Raw genomic sequence first — 20,050 nt, 5'->3', positions numbered from 1 at the left:
AGAAAATTGAAGACCAAGGTTTTGACTCTTGGCAAGCTAGGTGGAACGATTCTTCTACTGGTCGATACACGCATGGTATTTTTCCAAATGTTAGGGAACTTAGCAAATAGGTGGGTTTCCTCTAATCGGTATACAAATCAGTTCCTTTCAGGACATGGTGCCTTTAGGAATAGTTTGGCTAGGTTTGGTTTGGTTGACTCCGGCTTGTGCCCGGTTTGTAAGGTCGATGACATTGTGGACCATGTCCTTTATGTTTGTCCCCGGTACGAGACTGAACCAGAATTGTTAGGGAACTCGAGAGAGTGGATTCCTTCTTTGATCTGCAAGTCAACTGGAAGACTCACAGAGAATGGACTATTGTGGCTGGTTTCCTCCGTTACCTCGCCCTGGGCAGGAAGGCTGAAGGGGTATAGTAGAGTAGCACCCCGAGTGGCTAGGGACCGCCAGGGCAATTGATTGGCCGGAGGTAGGCGTTTGGCATCAAGCCACAGTTAGATAAAATTTGTGGTGATTATTTTGATTGTTAACTGTTGGCGGAACGGCGACTGCACTGCCGAGGGTATGGGTTACCGTGGGTACAGCCGTGAGGTGTAGCGCCGTTTTGACGAGGGCAGTTTTGAATGAACAAACGACACCGTCGGTGGGATGGCGACTGCACTGCCGAGGGCATGGATCCCACGCAGCCGTGAGGTGGAGCGGCATTTCGACGATGGTAGAAGAAAGTAAATGTCACGCAGGGCTCTGCGATGGAGCTGAGTGGGAGTAGGAGATCTGTCCGCCTCTCCATGTCTGTCTTGAGACTCTGTTGGTCTCTCTTGTAGACCAGATCGGAGTCCGTAAATTAACCATGTTAGGGGTATGAACTGAAGTTGAGTTCACTAAGGGAACTAGGACTAAATTTTCGTTGTTGCGAACATTTTTAGTGATATGCTGTTTTTAAATTTGCTTTGAATCTGAGACATTTACAAGAAAGTGGGTCAGTTAAAATAGAACTAGGCGCGGGGTTCGTGCTTCCGCGAACTCGGTTAGCTAGTTACAGGGCAATGAAGTAGAACATTCAAGATGTCCGGACGAGGCCTACAGTGAAGGCAAAAGCTGAGTTTGAAAATCACCGATGTAAATGCCTACCGAGGTATTTACATCGGTGGCATCCAAACGAGGCCTAGCTTATTACTGTGAGATGTAAAAAGTTAGAGGGCGAAAGACGACTCCCGTTAAAGCCCATCAGGGCTAGGAACTGGGAGGGGGGGCGACCGGAAGCGTCACAAGGCGGGTGTCTACCCGCCTTGTGACGGGTAGTCAACCCCATCCCAACCCCGTCTACGGGGTTGGGATGATATTACTGCTGTTTTTAATACACAGTACGTAAGATAATAATTTACTGCGAAGAGCAAATGATTACGGTCTCATGTATAATTCATAATACAACGGTATCGTTACTTGTCGTCAGATTTCAAAAACCTACTGTTATCGATCAAAATATACAAAACGTTTAGCTGCGGTTGTCTAAAGTACAAGTTGATGGATTTTTAATGCCTATAATTAATTATAAACAAGAACATAATGAGCTATTTTTTATTAATTTCGTTTGTAATTGCGTACAGTTAAATTTATTATTCACATTTTTAATTTCTTAAACTGTTGGGAAGACAGTTTATTTTGCTCTTTTTGTATCATTTATAATAGGATTCAGGTATATAGGTAGATAGAATACAAATTTTGGATGTAATGAAAGAAGTTATTCTTCAATGAAATAGTTTTAAAAGACAATTTTTAAACCGATCATTAAAAGCATTTTCAAAGAATCCTGTTAATGATAAATCAAATCCATCCAGGGATAATAAACTGTTTATATCCATGGGTTTTGTTATGTATTTTAATTGTTTCAGAGAAATATTTTTAATTTAATTATAAACAGTTAATACTTATTGTATTAGAAACGTTCTTATGTTATTTATAGTATGATTATAAAAAAATCCCGTTCGGCTAGCTGGAAGGCGGAGATAGATTTTACCGGTGCTAAATAGGGGATAAAAAAGATTTCCACCTTAAAGTTAAGAAAAACTTCAAATTTACTCAAACGACAATGGTTGCATGTAAAAAAAGTTTTCCATGTTTAGCATACAACAAGCCCCATCTTCTTACAATTCCAGCAACATTTTGGTCATCCCTTGTCGTAAGGGTTGATCATATCAAAAATTGTTTCAGACAAATGTTTTAGGTAATGTTAGATGACTAACGATCACTTTAAACCGATTCGATACTGTGCCTATTAAGGGAGGTTGATTTTGTTTTGTCTTTGAAATCACATTTTTCCCACCCTCTGGGCCAATGGTGGGTGGGTGATATCAAAAAACTTTACTGAAATAAGTTTTAGGCCCTTATCCAAAGAATAGTAGGAACTTTAAACGAATTCGTTATTTTACTTAATAAGAAAGTTATAACGATATTTTGTTTTTTCGAAAAAGCCTGCCCATTTCCACCCCAAGGTCCGATTTTGCCCATTAACGAACTCGACCGAGATTTTGGGTCGTTTTATTTTATGTATCACACTGAGAGTGATTGGCGCAAAATTACGGCAGTTATCGTGTCCACAAGAAAGTGAAATATATATATATATATATATATATATATATATATACATATAAACTTTATAACTGACGGTTGTTTTGGGGGTCTGGGAGATGTGAAACGCGAAGATAATTCGAAATTTTTCGGAAGTCGGACCATGGTACCCATTGCAATAGGTGGCTTTCTTATGAAATTTACCTAAAAAGGTTTCAGTTTAAAGAAACATACAGCCCAATTTTTTTTTCTGCTACACCGACTGACTTGTTTTTTATTTTAAATTCATGACGAGATTGAAGGTATAGAAAGCAATTCTAAGCCTTAAAACTTTTATAAGTTTCTTTGTAAATTTATTAATTTTTTGGCATGGGGATATTTTTAATAAACTTTCTTATGCGCTTTTCGGGATGTCGTCGATGAAATTAAATAAAAATAATAAATACTAGCGTTATTATTACACACAAACACACACACACATATATGTTAGATGACTAACGACCACTTTAAACCGATTCAATACTGTGCCTATTAAGGGACATATATATATATATATTATTTTTTGTTATTACATATATATATATATATTTGTGTGTATGTGTGTGTGTGTGTGTGTGTGTGTGTGTGTGTGTGTGTGTGTGTGTGTGTGTGTGTAATAACAAATATTGTATTATTTTTATTTTGTGTCTTTTAAGTCTTTGATTTAATCAATCAATCGTTTAATTTTGTTTCTTCAATCGACTAGAAAAGAAGCAAAAGAATTCTTTTTTTTTATAAAAGTAGATAAATAATAATAAAATGTTATGGAGTCGTATTCCTACAACAATTGGAGCTTGCAATTTACAATTGCTTTGTTGAGGAGCGACGAACGCTCTATCGACTACACGTCAGGAACAGTCTCCTTATTTTTCTTCTTACGCTGCGCAGCATCTTCTATTGGCATATCTATATACCGTACAGATCTCCTAATGATATAACTGAATATCGCTGACTCCTCAAAACTCTCAAACTCCCAGCCCTTTATAAGAGCCTGGCTTTCGTCCAGTCTGCTTGTGACGACACATCGTGCTTTATCCCTCATCTGCATTCACATTTTCACCCTCGCTTACACGACCAGATGCCTAAAAGGATCGCTTATTCAAATATTTCTCTCTCGACTGATTGAAATCAACAAACTTAATTTACTGTTTGAAGTTACAAATTTAATATTATCTCATAGTCTTACTTCGGTTTTGTATTATTTTTTGTTCGACCGTAACTCTTTAGAAATTAAATGTTTATCATTAGTTATGTGATAAATAAGATCATTAAATACATTATCAGAAACTACTTATTATTAATTATTTCGAGTAAATCTTATTTTTTTCAAAATAATAAGATTTTGTAATGAAATCTAAGATAACTATTATTCACTACGAGGGATTAAGGGATTTCTATGATTAGAGAAATAGATCCATATTGTTTGTAAAAGCGTATGAATTCGAATATACTTAAGATGTAAGTATATCTGCCAACGATTAATATATTAATTATAATAAGAAATCCTAGTATGATTTCGAACTAAATGTTGCAAATGATAATTATTTCTTGCTACATAGTTCAGCCTCGTTACAAAAACCTGAAAGAACTTCTACGATGTAAAATATCTACTTCTGATTTGCGATTTCGTGGGAAAAAATGAAAACAAAATATTCAAGACATAGTATAGTTCATTCAAAAGTACGTCTGATTTTTTTTTGTTTCATGCTAAAATATATCATTATAAAAACGGATTCCTCATTTTTTTGTTCGTAATTATATATTCCCATGGAAATGTCCCGTATTATATGAAAATTTAACTATTGCTGAAAATCTCTTATGAAGCTGTTCTGCGATGCGGTAGAGCTCAGTTTAAAACCGTGATAAAAGATATTTTTACTTTTAGATTTTTGTACTTTTTACAGTAGTTGAATGCTTGTATTTGTAACGTTTGGAATATGGGTCAAATTTGTACGGATGAGACTGACTGAAAAGGTTCCTGTAACCTGTTGGGAGGGATTCGGTTACCGAAGAAACGAACTGATAGATTTTAATTTTTCCAAGGTAAACGGTAAAAATAAAATTTCATCAGTGAAAGTTATTAAGTACACAATTCTGATAAACTACGTAAAAAAATAATGAAGTTTAATATTCTACTATTTCTTCTATCGAGTCGGGAGTGATGATTACTTCACTAGACATAGTAAGTAGGTTAACGCCTTCTATACAATGTTTTAAGCTTTTAAGCATAAAATACAGAACGTACAATATTCAGCCTTCTGTAACATATTTTAAGAATCTTTTAAACTTCAAAATAAAATTTAAGCTATAATAAATGAAAATCGAGTGTACGATAGAAGAGAAAGATGCGCACTAATCGTGGAGTTACCCGTGATTTTCAAGGTTTCTAGTCGAATACTCTAGTTTTTCTCTGTAGTAAATTAACCGACTAGAAATACCGTACTACAGAAAAATCAAACAGAATATTAGTTATTTATATGTGTTAGGGAAAAATAAAACTTAGCTTAATCGCTGGTGCTATGGTACACAAAACTCGATGAAACAAGCCTTTCTTCATCTTTTTGAAAACAGATCTCTCTATGTTGATTACCTTAATTGTAGATATTATTTATATTGTTCAGATTTATAATCTGCTCGAATTTCTTCAATACATTTTGTCTTCTCTCTTGGAATTTCGTCACTATTTCTCATAATTTCAGGAGAACAAACGATCATGATTCAAACAAGCTGATCTGCATCGGGTATGAAACAGATTTTAATTCGACTCTAAGTTCAAACCTATTTAAACAAGCCTCTGTTTAATGGAATGAAATTTACAGCAATTTTATGGTTTTTTTTTTAATCTTAGATACTCTTAATTCTTAGCGATATTATGGTTTAAAGTGCAGGGTTATCGGTTTGGCTAGCTTTGCAAAGAGAGTCTTTACATAGTTTTCATTCAAAAATTTCCAAGGGTTAACTCTTAAGAAATGGATATTTAGTTTCCAAGGGCTAAAGTAACTTTTACAATTTCATTTTTTCAGACGATAAGACTAATTTAAACAAAACCATGTGGCTAATCATCAGATGAGATAATCCACATTTCAAATAACTTACTGTACAATCTCTTCATTGATAACTGGATGTGGAACGTTCACTTTTGTTGTCACATACTTTACATCTTGCATAAGCAGATGAAAAAAAAAAGTTATTTCATGAATAACTTTTATAAACAAATATAAAAAAAGAACTAAACAACACACTAAAATCCCAAAGTTTTAACCACCGCTGAAATTAATCTTTCGAAGATTTGAAAGGAAAGCACCAGCCGAAAGATTGTTATTAGAACAAAAGCTAATTCGTTTCTGTTCCTCTTCTTTTGTAAGACACCATATGGACGGACAGTTTGGCTGTTTTTTCGGACTGATAGTTCAAACCGATCAGATTGAAACGAGCAGTGTTCGTATGCATACACACGATCAATACGAGGTGTGGCTATTAAATAACGAGATTAATGCTGTAAAATATTTTATTTTAAATTTATACATATTTAGTTATTATCCCCTTCAATACATTTACCTCCTCTATCCCTATAACGTTCCATGCAAATTTTTCATCGTTAGAAATAGTGCCGGAAGTCTTCTTCTGCGAGCTCTTTCATGACGCGTGCCACTTTTTCTTTCACAGCTTCAACGGCCAGAGATCTTGTTCTTTTTAATACAGATTTGACCTTGTGGAACAGATAAAAGTCACATCGTGCAGGTCAGGCGAGTAAGGCGGGTGGTCTAACACTGCGATGTTCTACTTGGCTAGAAACGTCTTGACAATGCAGTGTGAGCCGGCGCGTTGTTCTGATGAAGAACCCATGACTTGTTCTTCCATAATTCGGGTTGTTTTTCTTATTATTTCACGGAGTTGACAAGAACCTTGAATAAAAGACAAGAACAGATAACCGACGGGCAGATCGGATCAAATTACCATTTTTTCAATATTTTTATCCGTTTTTGACGTGGAAAGCGACCCGGGCGAACATCATCTTCAACGTCTTCTCGACCATCTTGGAAACGCTTAAACCACTCAAAATCCCGTGCACGTGATAAACATTCATTGCCATATAATTTTTTTTTTAATAAAATATATGTTTCAGTAGCGGTTTTTCCAAGTTTCATATGACATTTCACGACAATTCTTTTCTCTAATAAAACACTAAAAAAAAAAAGTTATCCAAACGAAGACCACGGCCAGAGTAATATGTCTACAGAAACTGGAGTGACAACAATCGAAAGAGAAGTCTATCAATATAGACTAACGGCTTGTGCAGTTAAAATTTCTGTTATACTGTTTTACCGAGAGGTTACTAAGTATTAATTGTAATTTTTTTAGGTTTTGAGGAGTAATAGCTAAAATGTTTTTAGCATCACTACCCTATACAGGATTTTCCTAATATGTACCAAAAACGAGATGAAAAGAGAATAAGGAATTAATTTTCTGTTAAAGCTTCGTTTAATTCGAATGACAGAATGGAGTTTTATAATTTAAATTTATAATATTACAACATAGATATCTTAATAAAAATTACTTAATAAAATTGATTGTATTTTTAGAAAAATTATTACTAAAATTAGTTTCTGATTCCGGCCGGATATATCGCGTCCGACTTATACTTTTTTATTGTAACAGCTTATTAGATATTTCTATTTACAAGTCGATACATGACACAACTGAATGTTATTGCTGTTGCATGGTAATTAACAAGCGCAGATAATTATATAAGCAAGATATAGCATTGTAAAAAAAAAGAAGATAAGGAGGGTAGTGGATAGGATTCCTCCCATTGGCTCTTTCACGAAACCAATAAGGTGCGCGTCCGTCACTGAGTTACGTTCAGTTCTTACTGAAGGTGGTTACTGCGAGGGTGTTGCTCCCGCAGATCTACTAACATCGAGTAGTTGGATCGGCGTGCACAGCGCGAGGCAGTGACATTATTGTATGGTGTAGTCAGTTGTCTAATTAAAAAAAATTTTTAAAATGATCATACCGACGGTTATTATTTTTGTAATTCTGGATGCAGTACTTGGACTCGGTAGAGCCGGTGAAATGCAGGCAGCTGTGCAGGAGGTGTTCATGGAAGTACTCGGTTTGCATCCCCCAAATGGTCATAATATAAGGGCGATTTCTCCACCGAAACATATGTTAGCTCTTTATCATAAATACGTTTCAGGAAAAGGCAAACATTTCGACGTTCCCGATACAGTACGAAACATTCTACCGATCAAAGGTAAACAATTTTTTATGAAGTTTTTAAATTTGGAACAAACCATAATTTTTTTTATTTGTATTTGGTTGTGGAATTAATTAAAAAAAATATTAGTCTTTTAAATTGTCGTAAACTAAGTATAAATGTCTAATAAGAATAACTAATCTGTAACTAACAGAAAAAATAAAACAGATATTAACAAATGCAATGAAGAAAATCTCCTATTATTTATCATTTTGCCATTAATTAAATGCATAAAAGAATTTTACAGATTACTTATAAAATAATAATATAAAATAATTGAATAGAAGGTGAAATTATTTTTAGTTTTTTTAAAGTCTGTTATATCAATTAAGCGATAAAAATTAGGCGATTTAAAAAAAAAATACGATCCTTCGAGGAGGCAACTGCTTCCTCCAGTAATAAAGATATTGAAAAAATTACACTGTTAACAAATCCGAACTGTTTTTTGTTTTGAAACTGAAAACTAAGATGGGAAAACAATACGTCATATTACAGAAAAAACTGATACACGATTAAAATTTTACTTCAGAAAGGCTTGTTACAGCGACTTCTTTTGTAATTTATTAACAGCTAGCTGTTTAAATACTTTTCATTGCTTAAAGTGTTTGCCTTTATTTACCTTTAAGAAGGCATTCAATGCCTTTAAGAAGGCATTCAATGGTAATTAGTCAAAAAAACAGTCTCACGGCACGCTAGCTGCATGAGGTGAGACTTCTTCAATCCAGTGTTCTTAACGTATGTGATCTACGGAAACCTAAATTAAACACGGCTTCAGCCGCTGTCATTTAATTCACTGTTTTTAAAATCAAATTACAGAAATTATATTTGCTGGCAGTAGAACGATCTGATAATTTGTGCAGATACGAGACACTTTAAGGACACTGATAACGATAAACTTTTTTAACGTAACTCCTGTCTTTTTAAGAAATATTTACGGTAAATTCTCGGCACGTTAGAGGAAGACAAAGATAGATCGTAATTTTTTTTAAAAACCCATTTGCAAGAAAATTTTAAATTGATCACTTATTATCAGACAGATCGCGAATGTACCTGTTTATTGCAGAAAAATCTGTCCTAATCTTTTCTAAGAGTACTCTTGGGTTCCTGAAATGCGGCTAGTGCATGCTAATAGGAACAAATTAAAAATGCGTGCAAATTTCCGCATGAAGACACGTTTTTCAAGCCGAATTCTGAGTAAAATGATAAAATATGCAAGAGTAAATTAAAATTTTATATTTCATAAAAAGTCGACATTCCGAAAAAACCGAATCGTACGAGTATAACGTTATTTTTTAACGAATTCGAATGCTTTGTAAGGTATTTTATCTCGGAATTTTTCCTATAAATGGATTGCAGAAACTGATATCGTACAATATTTTGTGTTTCATCAGGTTATCGCTAATTTTATGCCGGCTCAAGAATAATCATTCTATGACGAATTGCTTTATTACATTTAATTAAAATTAGAGGGTGACTACGTACCTTTTTATTTTGAAATCATACCTTTCTTTAATTTTTGGAGCACGACTTAAGGAAAGTTGTTTTATGTTTACTGTTTATAATAATTTCTTTTATAACGAGATAATTAATTATTAAATCTGTTTTATAAGATCAGTAACTTTTTTAACATATTGTTATTACAAATAGTAGTTTTTTAAATCTATTAATTATTTAATTTTATATTAAATTTGATTTAAATTAAGAAATCTATAAACTTTACCGTTAAAAATAGACTTATATTTTGTCTTAATGAAAAAAACTTTATAAGTAAACTATTTACGTATAATATGGTAATAAATTAGTTTATTTGGATTCTACTCTTTGTTTCTTGCATTTCATTTTTCTGTTCGATAAAAAATGTTACATTCGAGTAGATATGACAGTTGTGTAATAAGACACTTTTTGCTCTTAAATTACATTAATATTTTTATAATAAACTTTTAAAGGGTGTGTATAAATCACCCCTTATCTCGTTAACGCTTTATCTAACTTTGTTCGAACTAATGCCGGCACCTTGCGAAGTTCCCAGAAAATTTCCAAATATTTGAGTTGTGATGCTAGAAGAACATCCGGACTTTTGGCTCTGGAAAACAGATCTGTGGTTTTACTTGTTTTAATTCGCAGAATAGTGAGGTAGATTATAACTAAATTTAAACAGATGTAATATTTTTAGATTTAAGAAAAGTAATGTTAAAATAATCTCTTTGTATTTCATCGCAACAATAATTTGGCTCTTATTATAAAATAAAGAAGTATATTTTCTTTTGTGAATCGTAAATTTTACTCCCGTACATTTTTTTACCCGTTGCACCAACAGATAAGTAAAGATTTTAATGTACTAATACATGTTTGACTAACTAATCTCGGTTAAATGGTTATTACAAGAAATCTAACATGATGATTTTGATCATCTGTGATCAGCTGTTATTCACTGTTTCGTGAAGTTCTCTTTTTCTGTTTAGTTTCCGGAACCATCATAAGGTATTACTTTAGAGGATGAATGAGGATGATATGTATGAATGTAAATAAAGTGTAGTCTTGTACAGTTTCAGGTCGACCAATCCTGAGATTAATTGAAACCCAACCACCAAAGAACACCGGTATCCACGACTTAGTATTCAACCGTTTCGTGAAGCTACAGATCGAAATACGGTCAATTTTAATTTTATTTGATTCATATGTTATTTGGATTCAATCGATATTACTGTTATCGTAACTATCGATTTAAATCTGATCAATTTTAAATTTGACCTATTAATTGTGGCTATTTATTTCCAACCGGGCTCACAGCTGTTTGTAAGGCAGTATAAGATAGTTTTGTGTAACAGAATACCATATTTAATAGCCTAGAAAACCATTAATACTTTTATAAGACCGTTGGAATTAATATTTTAGATTCTTAAATTCAAAGAATTTGAACTTAAATGTATTAATAATAAAGAATTAAAAAAAAAACTTTAATAGCCTTGCGGAACTATTTCAGAATTTATTTGCGTTTTTACTTCCTTGTACGAAGTAAAGGAAGTATTGTAATCGCGAAAAATTTCGGTTTTCAGATTTTAACGAAAATATCCATTTTGACCATCTCCGAATCCATTTTGATTAGTTTCGGTGTGACGTCTGTACGTATGTATGTATCTCGCATAACTCAAAAACTATTAGCCGTAGCATGTTGAAATTTTGGATTTAGGACTGTTGTAACATCTAGTTGTGCACTTCCCCTTTTGATTGCAATCGACTGGGCCAAAAGTGTCAAAAAAGCGCAAAATCAAAAACATTTGGATTTTGGACTTTTTCTTAACTGCAGTAATAAGCCCTCATTGAAAGCTTTTCAAATATATATCATAAGTGGTAATTGTTTTCATTGGTTCCAGAGTTAGAGCCAAATAAAATTTTAATTAATGAAATATTTGGATCTTACAAGGGGAAGGTACATCGGTTCGAATCCAACTTCATTTCCTTTTTTTAACATTTTTTTAAATTTAAATATATTGATTTATTAATAATTATTAATCTTTGATTGTAAAAAATATCTTTACAATAAATAATAATTCAATAATAACAATGAAAAAAAATAAATAAATGAAAAAATATCAGAAGTTATTAATGAAATAAAATTTTACGTACTTTTCATTTAAAATGAAAGTGGTAGGTGTAATTTAATAGGCGTACAAGGAAGTCATTTGGTATCTACATCAGATTTTTTTAATGAAATTACAAAAAAAAAAATAATAGTACACAACATATTATTTTGTCAGTTAGATAATCGATAAGCAATACTTTATTCTCAGTCAATACCCAAAATGGATAAGAACTTTAAAAATCAATTACAAGCCGGCGTTTACCATTCAGAATCGGTGGGGTGAAATTTTAATATATATACTGTATTACAGATCATCAAAAAGTAGATGTCGAAGTAGAAATTAGATTTGTAAAGGAAAGGTAATTACTGAAAGGTGGGAGAGAACAGGAAGAAATTTTATTTATAAATGGAAAGAAGAAAGTTTTGCTTACTAGACCGAAATTTTTGAAAAATTACTAAAAGAAACATAGTTCTGTGTCACAATATTATTCCTATATTAATTTATGAGATCTATTTTAAAATGACATCTAAATTTTTGAATAGGCCTCATAATTAGTATTCAATGAATATTAAGCGAATTAGGTCGGGATACTCTTAAAGAGTTCTTAGTAAAATTCTACTCATCCATTCCTAGTTTCTCTACTTATTCCGGATTTGGAGTTATTATCTTTCATTGTTCTTTTGCTATTTAAATTATTTTATTTTAATTTCTCAAACATGGTCCCGCTGATACGTTAAATAAATAAATTAACAATTAATATAATCCACCTTACCAGTACGTTGATACGTTCTCTAGACCTTTCGGTCTAGACTAGTATAGTAGAAGGACCGGACTGTCCGGTCCTTCTAGTATACTAGTAGGACCGGACAGTCATGACTGTTTTTAAATTTTAACTATGAATTTTTAAACTTTGACTTTAATGCATTAATTGTAACTCCTGGTGATGGCTTCCAAGTAAGCCGAAAGAGCTAGAGAACATATCAACGTGTTAGTAAGGCGGATTATATTAATTGTTAATTTATTTGTTTTATTTTATATAAATAAAAATAAGCGATACCGTCGTTGCTAATAATTATTTGTTAAAATAAAGCCTCAGGATGAAATACGCTAAACATAATTATCATCTCTGCAAAAAATAAAGTTTTCTTACTTAGAATGCGATCGGGCTCGTACAGTTTAAACACTGAGGAAAAGGTTTGTGTTTCTAATTCGTTCTCGTTCACTGGATCTTTTAAGATGTTATCTACTGATACTTTGGTATCGGATATGATTACATAAAGGTGTTCATTTTTTATAATTCACATATTTTGCGTAGTATATCTACATAACATTAGTGGGTAAGCGCTCACCGTTACTAATTCTCGTTTTAATAATTTCCGTTTATGAAGGTAATAAAGATTTTTTTTCTCGATGAATTAATTTAGCACAAATTGATTTAATTGAAAACAAATTTATGTTTATATATTAATTAAACATTTCCCAGAGACGATGACATCATTTATGTCATCGTCTCGGAGAACATAATGTTTAGAACAAATAAAACGATTTAATTTACCTTTAACGATCGATATTAAATAAACACGAGTAAATGGTTTTCCGGGTCCGAATATCGATTACACAGCCCGCTCTATATTATAAAGTTAATTCTAAACAGTTAAAGAGATTGCAACGAGGACAAAGTTCATTTTACACCGAATTTTATACAGTTGACTGAAGTAATCAACGGCCTTAATTAAAGCGGTTGAAAAGACTATATTATTTGTAAAATGCAAAATTTAAGATTTGCAAACGAACAGCTTTTTTTTTATCAGTTTTAGATCATAGAAGAACCAATTTTTCCGTACGTTAATTTATTTATATGCCAGATGTCCGTTTTATTTTGCTTCTAGATAGAGAAAAAAATGTATTAGATAATTTAAATAAAAGGTATGAACTCAAACAAATTATATAAATATGATAAACTATGACTGATAGAGCGGCATCATACAATTACGTTTACATTTTATCCTATGTTTTATGTTTTGTTTAGAATGTTGTTTATTTTTTATGATTAATTAGCCACAGAAGATCTATGCTTGTACATGGAATATTAAATGGAAATTTTATAGCGTATGAAAAATGCCATGCCTGACCGGGATTCGAACCTGGGACCTTCCGAAGGTCCCAGGTTGAAAGGCCGAGGAGCTACTACTCCGCCACCGAGATTGTTTCCAATTTATACGTTATAATATTTTGTAGTTTAAAATGATAGAATTTTTAAATACGAATATGCTTTGTTAAAACTTAATATTACTAAACATTATTTTAAAATGACTAATTCTGAGAGGTACTTTTTTTACTAATTCAAAAGGTATTAGTGATTAACTCGTCGCAAATCAGTTGTTTAACAGCTGATTTTCGAAATCGAAGGTTCTCAGGTTCAAATCCTAGTAAAAGTTAGTTGCTTTTATACGGATTTGAATACTTGACAGTGGGTACCTGTACTTTGGTGGTTGGAGTTCAATTAACCCACGTCTCAGGAATTGTCAGCCTGAACTGTACAAGACTACATTTCACTTATATGTCATACATATTATCCTCGTCTCACTGGGACGTGGAGTATTGCTTATTGTTCACTAGTTGAACAGATTTAAACGTACACATTAGGAAAACAAAATTTAAAAATAAAAACGTATTTAATTTATGAAAAAGGACATTCTGTTTTCTTGTTTTATCAAGAAATGAGTACTGATTTTTTAATTTATTTAAAATTTCAGCTTTCATTTTTCTACGTATTTGTTCTACCCGAGCTGTTTTACCTGGTATCAATTTTATAACTTTTGGATGATTTCCAGGAAGCGAATAAAATATTTGTTTTCTCTTAAAATTATTTTCTCTTTTCGATTCGGTTTTACGGAACGAATTAAGTAGTAGTAGTTTATTATTTTTATTTCATTAAGGTTTATTTATTATTTTTAAGTTGAATTAAATTAACGCGGTGCTTTTTATATTAGTATTTGTCTTCCTTTCGATTAATGTAAATAACTGATGTTTTATCCTGGTTGGGTGACAGTGGATTTTTCTTCAAATCTATCAGGCATAAAAATATAAAACAATCAATCAGTATTCTCTCAACCCCTTCTAATTAAGAATTTTTAGTACTTCTTTATCTTTTTTCATTTGCTTATTTTTGTGTTAATCTTATTTAAACGTTTTTCATCTTTTATGTCATATTAAAAAAAAATCTTAACCTTTCTTTTCATTTATAAAAAGAATCTTAAAAAAAATCCGATTTAAAACCCTTTTTGACCAATTCATCTTCGTAATAAGCAGAAAAAAAAATAAAACAAATTGTTGTATATGTAGTTACTAGCGTTTTTTTTTTGTCTTCAGTCATTTGACTGGTTTGATGCAGCTCTCCAAGATTCCCTATCTAGTGCTAGTCGTTTCATTTCAGTATACCCTCTACATCCTACATCCCTAACAATTTGTTTTACATATTCCAAACGTAGCCTGCCTACACGTTTTTTCCCTTCTACCTGTCCTTCCAATATTAAAGCGACTATTCCAGGATGCCTTAATATGTGGCCTATAAGTCTGTCTCTTCGTTTAACTATATTATTCCAAATGCTTCTTTCTTCATCGATTTGCCGTAACACCATTTGTCACTTTATCCACCCGTCTGATTTTTAACATTCTCCTATAGCACCACATTTCAAAAGCTTCTAATCTTTTCTTCTCAGGTACTCCGATCGTCCAAGTTTCACTTCCATATAAAACAACGCTCCAAATATATACTTTCAAAAATCTTTTCCTGACATTTAAATTAATTTTTGATGTAAACGAATTATATTTCTGACTGAAAGCCCGTTTCGCCTGTGCTATTCGGCATTTTATATCGTTCCTGCTTCGTCCATCTTTAGTAATTCTACTTCCCAAATAACAAAATGATGCCTTAGTATGTGCCCTATAATGTGGCCGCAATACCTCTTCATTTGTCACTTTATCCACCCATCTGATTTTTAACATTCTCCTATAGCACCACATTTCAAAAGCTTCTAATCTTTTCTTCTCAGATACTCCGATTGTCCAAGTTTCACTTCCATATAAAGCGACACTCCAAACATAACACTTTCAAAAATCTTTTCCTGACATTTAAATTAATTTTTGATGTAAACAAATTATATTTCTTACTGAAGGCTCGTATAGCTTGTGCTATTCGGCATTTTATATCGCTCCTGTTTCGTCCATCTTTAGTAATTCTACTTCCCAAATAACAAAATTCTTCTACCTCCATAATCTTTTCTCCTCCTATTTTCACATTCAGTGGTCCATCTTTGTTATTTCTACTACATTTCATTACTTTTGTTTTGTTCTTGTTTATTTTCATGCGATAGTTCTTGCGTAGGACATCATCTATGCTGTTCATTGTTTCTTCTAAATCCTTTTTACTCTCGGCTAGAATTACTATATCATCAGCAAATCGTAGCATCTTTATCTTTTCACCTTGTACTGTTACTCCGAATCTAAATTGTTCTTTAACATCATTAACTGCTAGTTCCATGTAAAGATTAAAAAGTAACGAAGATAGGGAACATCCTTGTCGGACTCCTTTTCTTATTACGGCTTCTTTCTTATGTTCTTCAATTATTACTGTTGCTGTTTGGTTCCTGTACATGTTAGCAATTGTTCTTCTATCTCTGTATTTGAACCCTAATTTTTTTTAAATGCTGAACATTTTATTCCAGTCTACGTTATCTAATGCCTTTTCTAGGTCTATAAACGCCAAGTATGTTGGTTTGTTTTTCTTTAATCTTCCTTCTACTATTAATCTGAGGCCTAAAATTGCTTCACTTGTCCCTATACTTTTCCTGAAACCAAATTGGTCTTCTTCTAACACTTCCTCCACTCTCCTCTCAATTCTTCTGTATAGAATTCTAGTTAAGATTTTTGATGCATGACTAATTAAACTAATTGTTCTGTATTCTTCACATTTATCTGCCCCTGTTTTCTTTGGCATCATTACTATAACACTTTTTTTGAAGCCTGACGGAAATTCCCCTTTTTCATAAATATTACACACCAGTTTGTATAATCTATCAATCGCTTCCTCACCTGCACTGCGCAGTAATTCTACAGGTATTCTGTCTCTTCCAGGAGCCTTTCTGCCATTTAAATCTTTTAATGCTCTCTTAAATTCAGATCTCAGTATTGTTTCTCCCATTTCATCCTCCTCAACTTCCTCTTCTTCCTCTATAACACCATTTTCTAATTCATTTCCTCTGTATAACTCTTCAATATATTCCACCCATCTATCGACTTTACCTTTTGTATTATATATTGGTGTACCATCTTTGTTTAACACATTATTAGATCTTAATTTATGTACCCCAAAATTTTCATTAACTTACCTGTATGCTCCGTCAATTTTACCAATGTTCATTTCTCTTTCCACTTCTGAACACTTTTCTTTAATCCACTCTTCTTTCGCCAATTTGCATTTCCTGTTTATAGCATTTCTTAATTGTCGATAGTTCCTTTTACTTTCTTCATCACTATCATTCTTATATTTTCTATGTTCATCCATCAGCTGCAATATATCGTCTGAAATCTGAGGTTTTCTACCAGTTCTCTTTATTCCGCCTAAGTTTGCTTCTGCTGATTTTAGAATTTCCTTTTTAACATTCTCCCATTCTTCTTCTACATTTTCTACCTTATCTTTTTTACTCAGACCTCTTGCGATGTCCTCCTCAAAAATCTTCTTTACCTCCTCTTCCTCAAGCTTCTCTAAATTCCACCGATTCATCTGACACCTTTTCCTCAGGTTTTTAAACCCCAATCTACATTTCATTATCACCAAATTATGGTCGCTATCAATGTCTGCTCCAGGGTAAGTTTTGCAGTCAAAACTTACTCTGGAGCAATACACTAGTTACTAGTGTATTGCTCCAATTATAATAATAATATTAATTATTATTATAATTGGTATATATAATAGTTATAATAGTAATATATAATAATAATTAATATAATAGTAATATTAATTCAAAAAAGTAAAGACAAACAATCCCTATCTTGGAGACACCGCACTACACTTTGCTTTTGAGCTGTGGAGAGGTTTTTGTTGTAGTTCCCGCGGATTCTCCGACGTCCAGTACCGACAGTTCTGTACATTAATATAGCCATCCAGATGGAAACGGGCTTCGTCACTCATCATTATAAGGCGTTTGCATCTTCCGTAAGAGTGGAGTTCATTATGCCACAAAATTCTTTGCGTTGCACAAAATCCCTTTCAGTTAGTTGCTGGACGATCATTGAAATTTGAGATCACCGTGTAAGATGCGATGAAGCTAACGACGTGACAAATCCAGCGCTACGGCCTGTCGCCTAGCGGACTAGCAAGAAGTTTCGGATTAGCAAGAACTGCCCTTCTCACTCTGTCTACATTTTCCGGAGTTCAGACTGAATGGGGAAGGCCAGGTGGCTTTTTCTTCATCACAGATCCAGTTCTTCTAAACGCCTCAACCCATCGGAGTATGACTTTTCGATCTGGAACTGCACCTCAACGTTCGACACTAAAATTTCAACGAAAAAACGTTGAACCGTGACCGAAGAATCATTATTTAAAAAAAACCTGCTCAACAACAAATAGACGATGTTCTGCGCTCCATAGCGACTGAAACTGCCTAGTCTGAGCTATCCAACAGAGGTCGCTGAAGGTCAATACCCCCACTTGCCGCTGAGTTCTAGCGGTTTAAAAAACATGGGTTTCCTCTGCTCCATTCCTTATAATCTATCTTTGTGCAGTACGAGTGGATGAAACTCGATATTACTCAGGTTGGAGTATTCGACCTTTGATTGGGATGGTGATGATTAATTGTTCGAAGAATCTTGATATTCGGAATTGAATGGCTGAAATGTAATTGTTCTTTTCTAATAAATAAAAGTGGATGTACGCTTGTATGCGTACATGCGAGCGTATATGTTAAAACAAACACGTAAATATTCGATATAGTTTTTATCAGTCTTTATGGATTTAAAAAACAAAATGATTATTTTATTTTACTATCTTATTTACGTTACGAATCGTTATCTTTACGGATCGTGGATGGTCAAATGAATATTTCTTCCGAACTATTTGATGAAAGGTGTGTAGTATATATAACTTTCACATGAAATTACTTTTAACCCTAATTCTTTTACTACTTTTCTACAAAATAAAAGAATAAATAATTGAAACGGTAATTTCCTGAATTTAAAGAGTAATCCTGTTTTAAAAGGATACGTCCTTGTCTCAAAAATAGCAAATTTTTCTTGACGGTATACAGCAGTAGTATCGCTCGGTTACATCGACAGTGGGGTATCACTGAACGTAACAACGTTACGTTGACAGTAATTGTTCCGTAGATACTTATGTTATTAAAATGGGAATTTACTCAAGAATAAACACCATCTAACCTGACAACCTTTCAGTTTATGTTTTTAAGTCAAGCTTTTTGTCTGTTCATCGGATTTTTGTTTGAACGCTTTAACGACTAATTAAATTTATCCTTACAAGTAGGTGTTTTCCCTAATGCTCTAAAACTGTTTAACGTAGTCCCTGCTCACAAAAACTATGGATCATCCGTTATAGGAAAATCTCATTATATTGCAAGTCAATTAAAACTTTTAATGTTTAAATCACGGTTCTCCTTGCTCACACAGATCACTATGAGACTTCCATGGAGACCAGACGTACCCTAGCTTCCCCACCAGAAACATCTTCAATTTTTGAGTCGTTTTGTTGTGATCAGGTTTGGCAAAATAAAATTAGCGCTGTAACATTTAGTGATACCCCACTGACAATTTTACCCAGCGATACAAGTGTTGTAAATCGACAAGAAAAATTTTGTGGTCCCTCCTGAATCAGGATTTCAGGTTTTGAGGTACATCCAGGAATTATCTTTTCTTGAACTAGTACGGTTTATTCTCGAAACGCGAAGATATATTCTCTTAAACTTTTGAATGCTAATCGATCGGTTGGTGGTCGATGTGTTAAATCAGATGGTATAGAAAAAGGTTATCTATAATGATTTCGGTAAAGCCTTTAATAAATTGAATCGATCAATTCTAAAGGAAAGTGAATACATGTCATTAAAACCGATTAAGGTGTTTGAGGCCTACCTTTCGGGCTTACCTAATGAGGCTTTAAGAACAGAATTTGATTGTTCACGGCGTTTCATACATTTTCTTCGATAAATTCTTCTTTGGCTTTGGATTGAAGCTCGGGATTAGTTCTAGTTCTTTTTCAGTTCTAGGTTTCTTATTTTTATTAACGAATATAATTCCATTAACAGAATTTTAATTATCTATTCACTCAATCTACTAATAAATAGCCTCAGGTATATCCCGAATTAACGTCCAACAGTAATCGGCTAGCATGTTAGTATTCCATTTCCCTTTATAGCGGCTTTCCATCACCGAAATGTCTTGGTAGAACCTTCCACCGTGTTCTTCACTTACGTCTCCGAGGTTGTCCGGGAAAAAATCCAGATTTCAGTGAAGGAAATGTATTTTCAACGACATATTACATCCCATAGCTCTGTTTGAAGTAAGAAGTTGATTAACAATGTCGTGGTAATTG

The 20,050-nt window shown here is 33.0% G+C and overlaps 1 protein-coding gene across 1 annotated transcript in view; it reads left to right on the top strand.

Moving 5' to 3' along the window:
- The first annotated feature begins 7,611 nt into the window (after positions 1 to 7,611).
- The window catches only part of LOC142317826 (growth/differentiation factor 10-like), a 94,514-nt gene continuing 82,075 nt past the window's right edge, over positions 7,612 to 20,050 (top strand). Inside the window, exon 1 of the mRNA XM_075354377.1 lies at positions 7,612 to 7,861. Coding sequence (XP_075210492.1) covers positions 7,612 to 7,861 — 250 coding nt within the window. The remainder of the gene's footprint in view (positions 7,862 to 20,050) is intronic.

Source organism: Lycorma delicatula, chromosome 1, assembly GCF_047948215.1.
Source record: "Lycorma delicatula isolate Av1 chromosome 1, ASM4794821v1, whole genome shotgun sequence".
NCBI lineage: Eukaryota > Metazoa > Arthropoda > Insecta > Hemiptera > Fulgoridae > Lycorma > Lycorma delicatula.
Note: the sequence above shows the minus strand (reverse complement) of the source record. Positions and strands in the feature narration are given on the sequence as shown.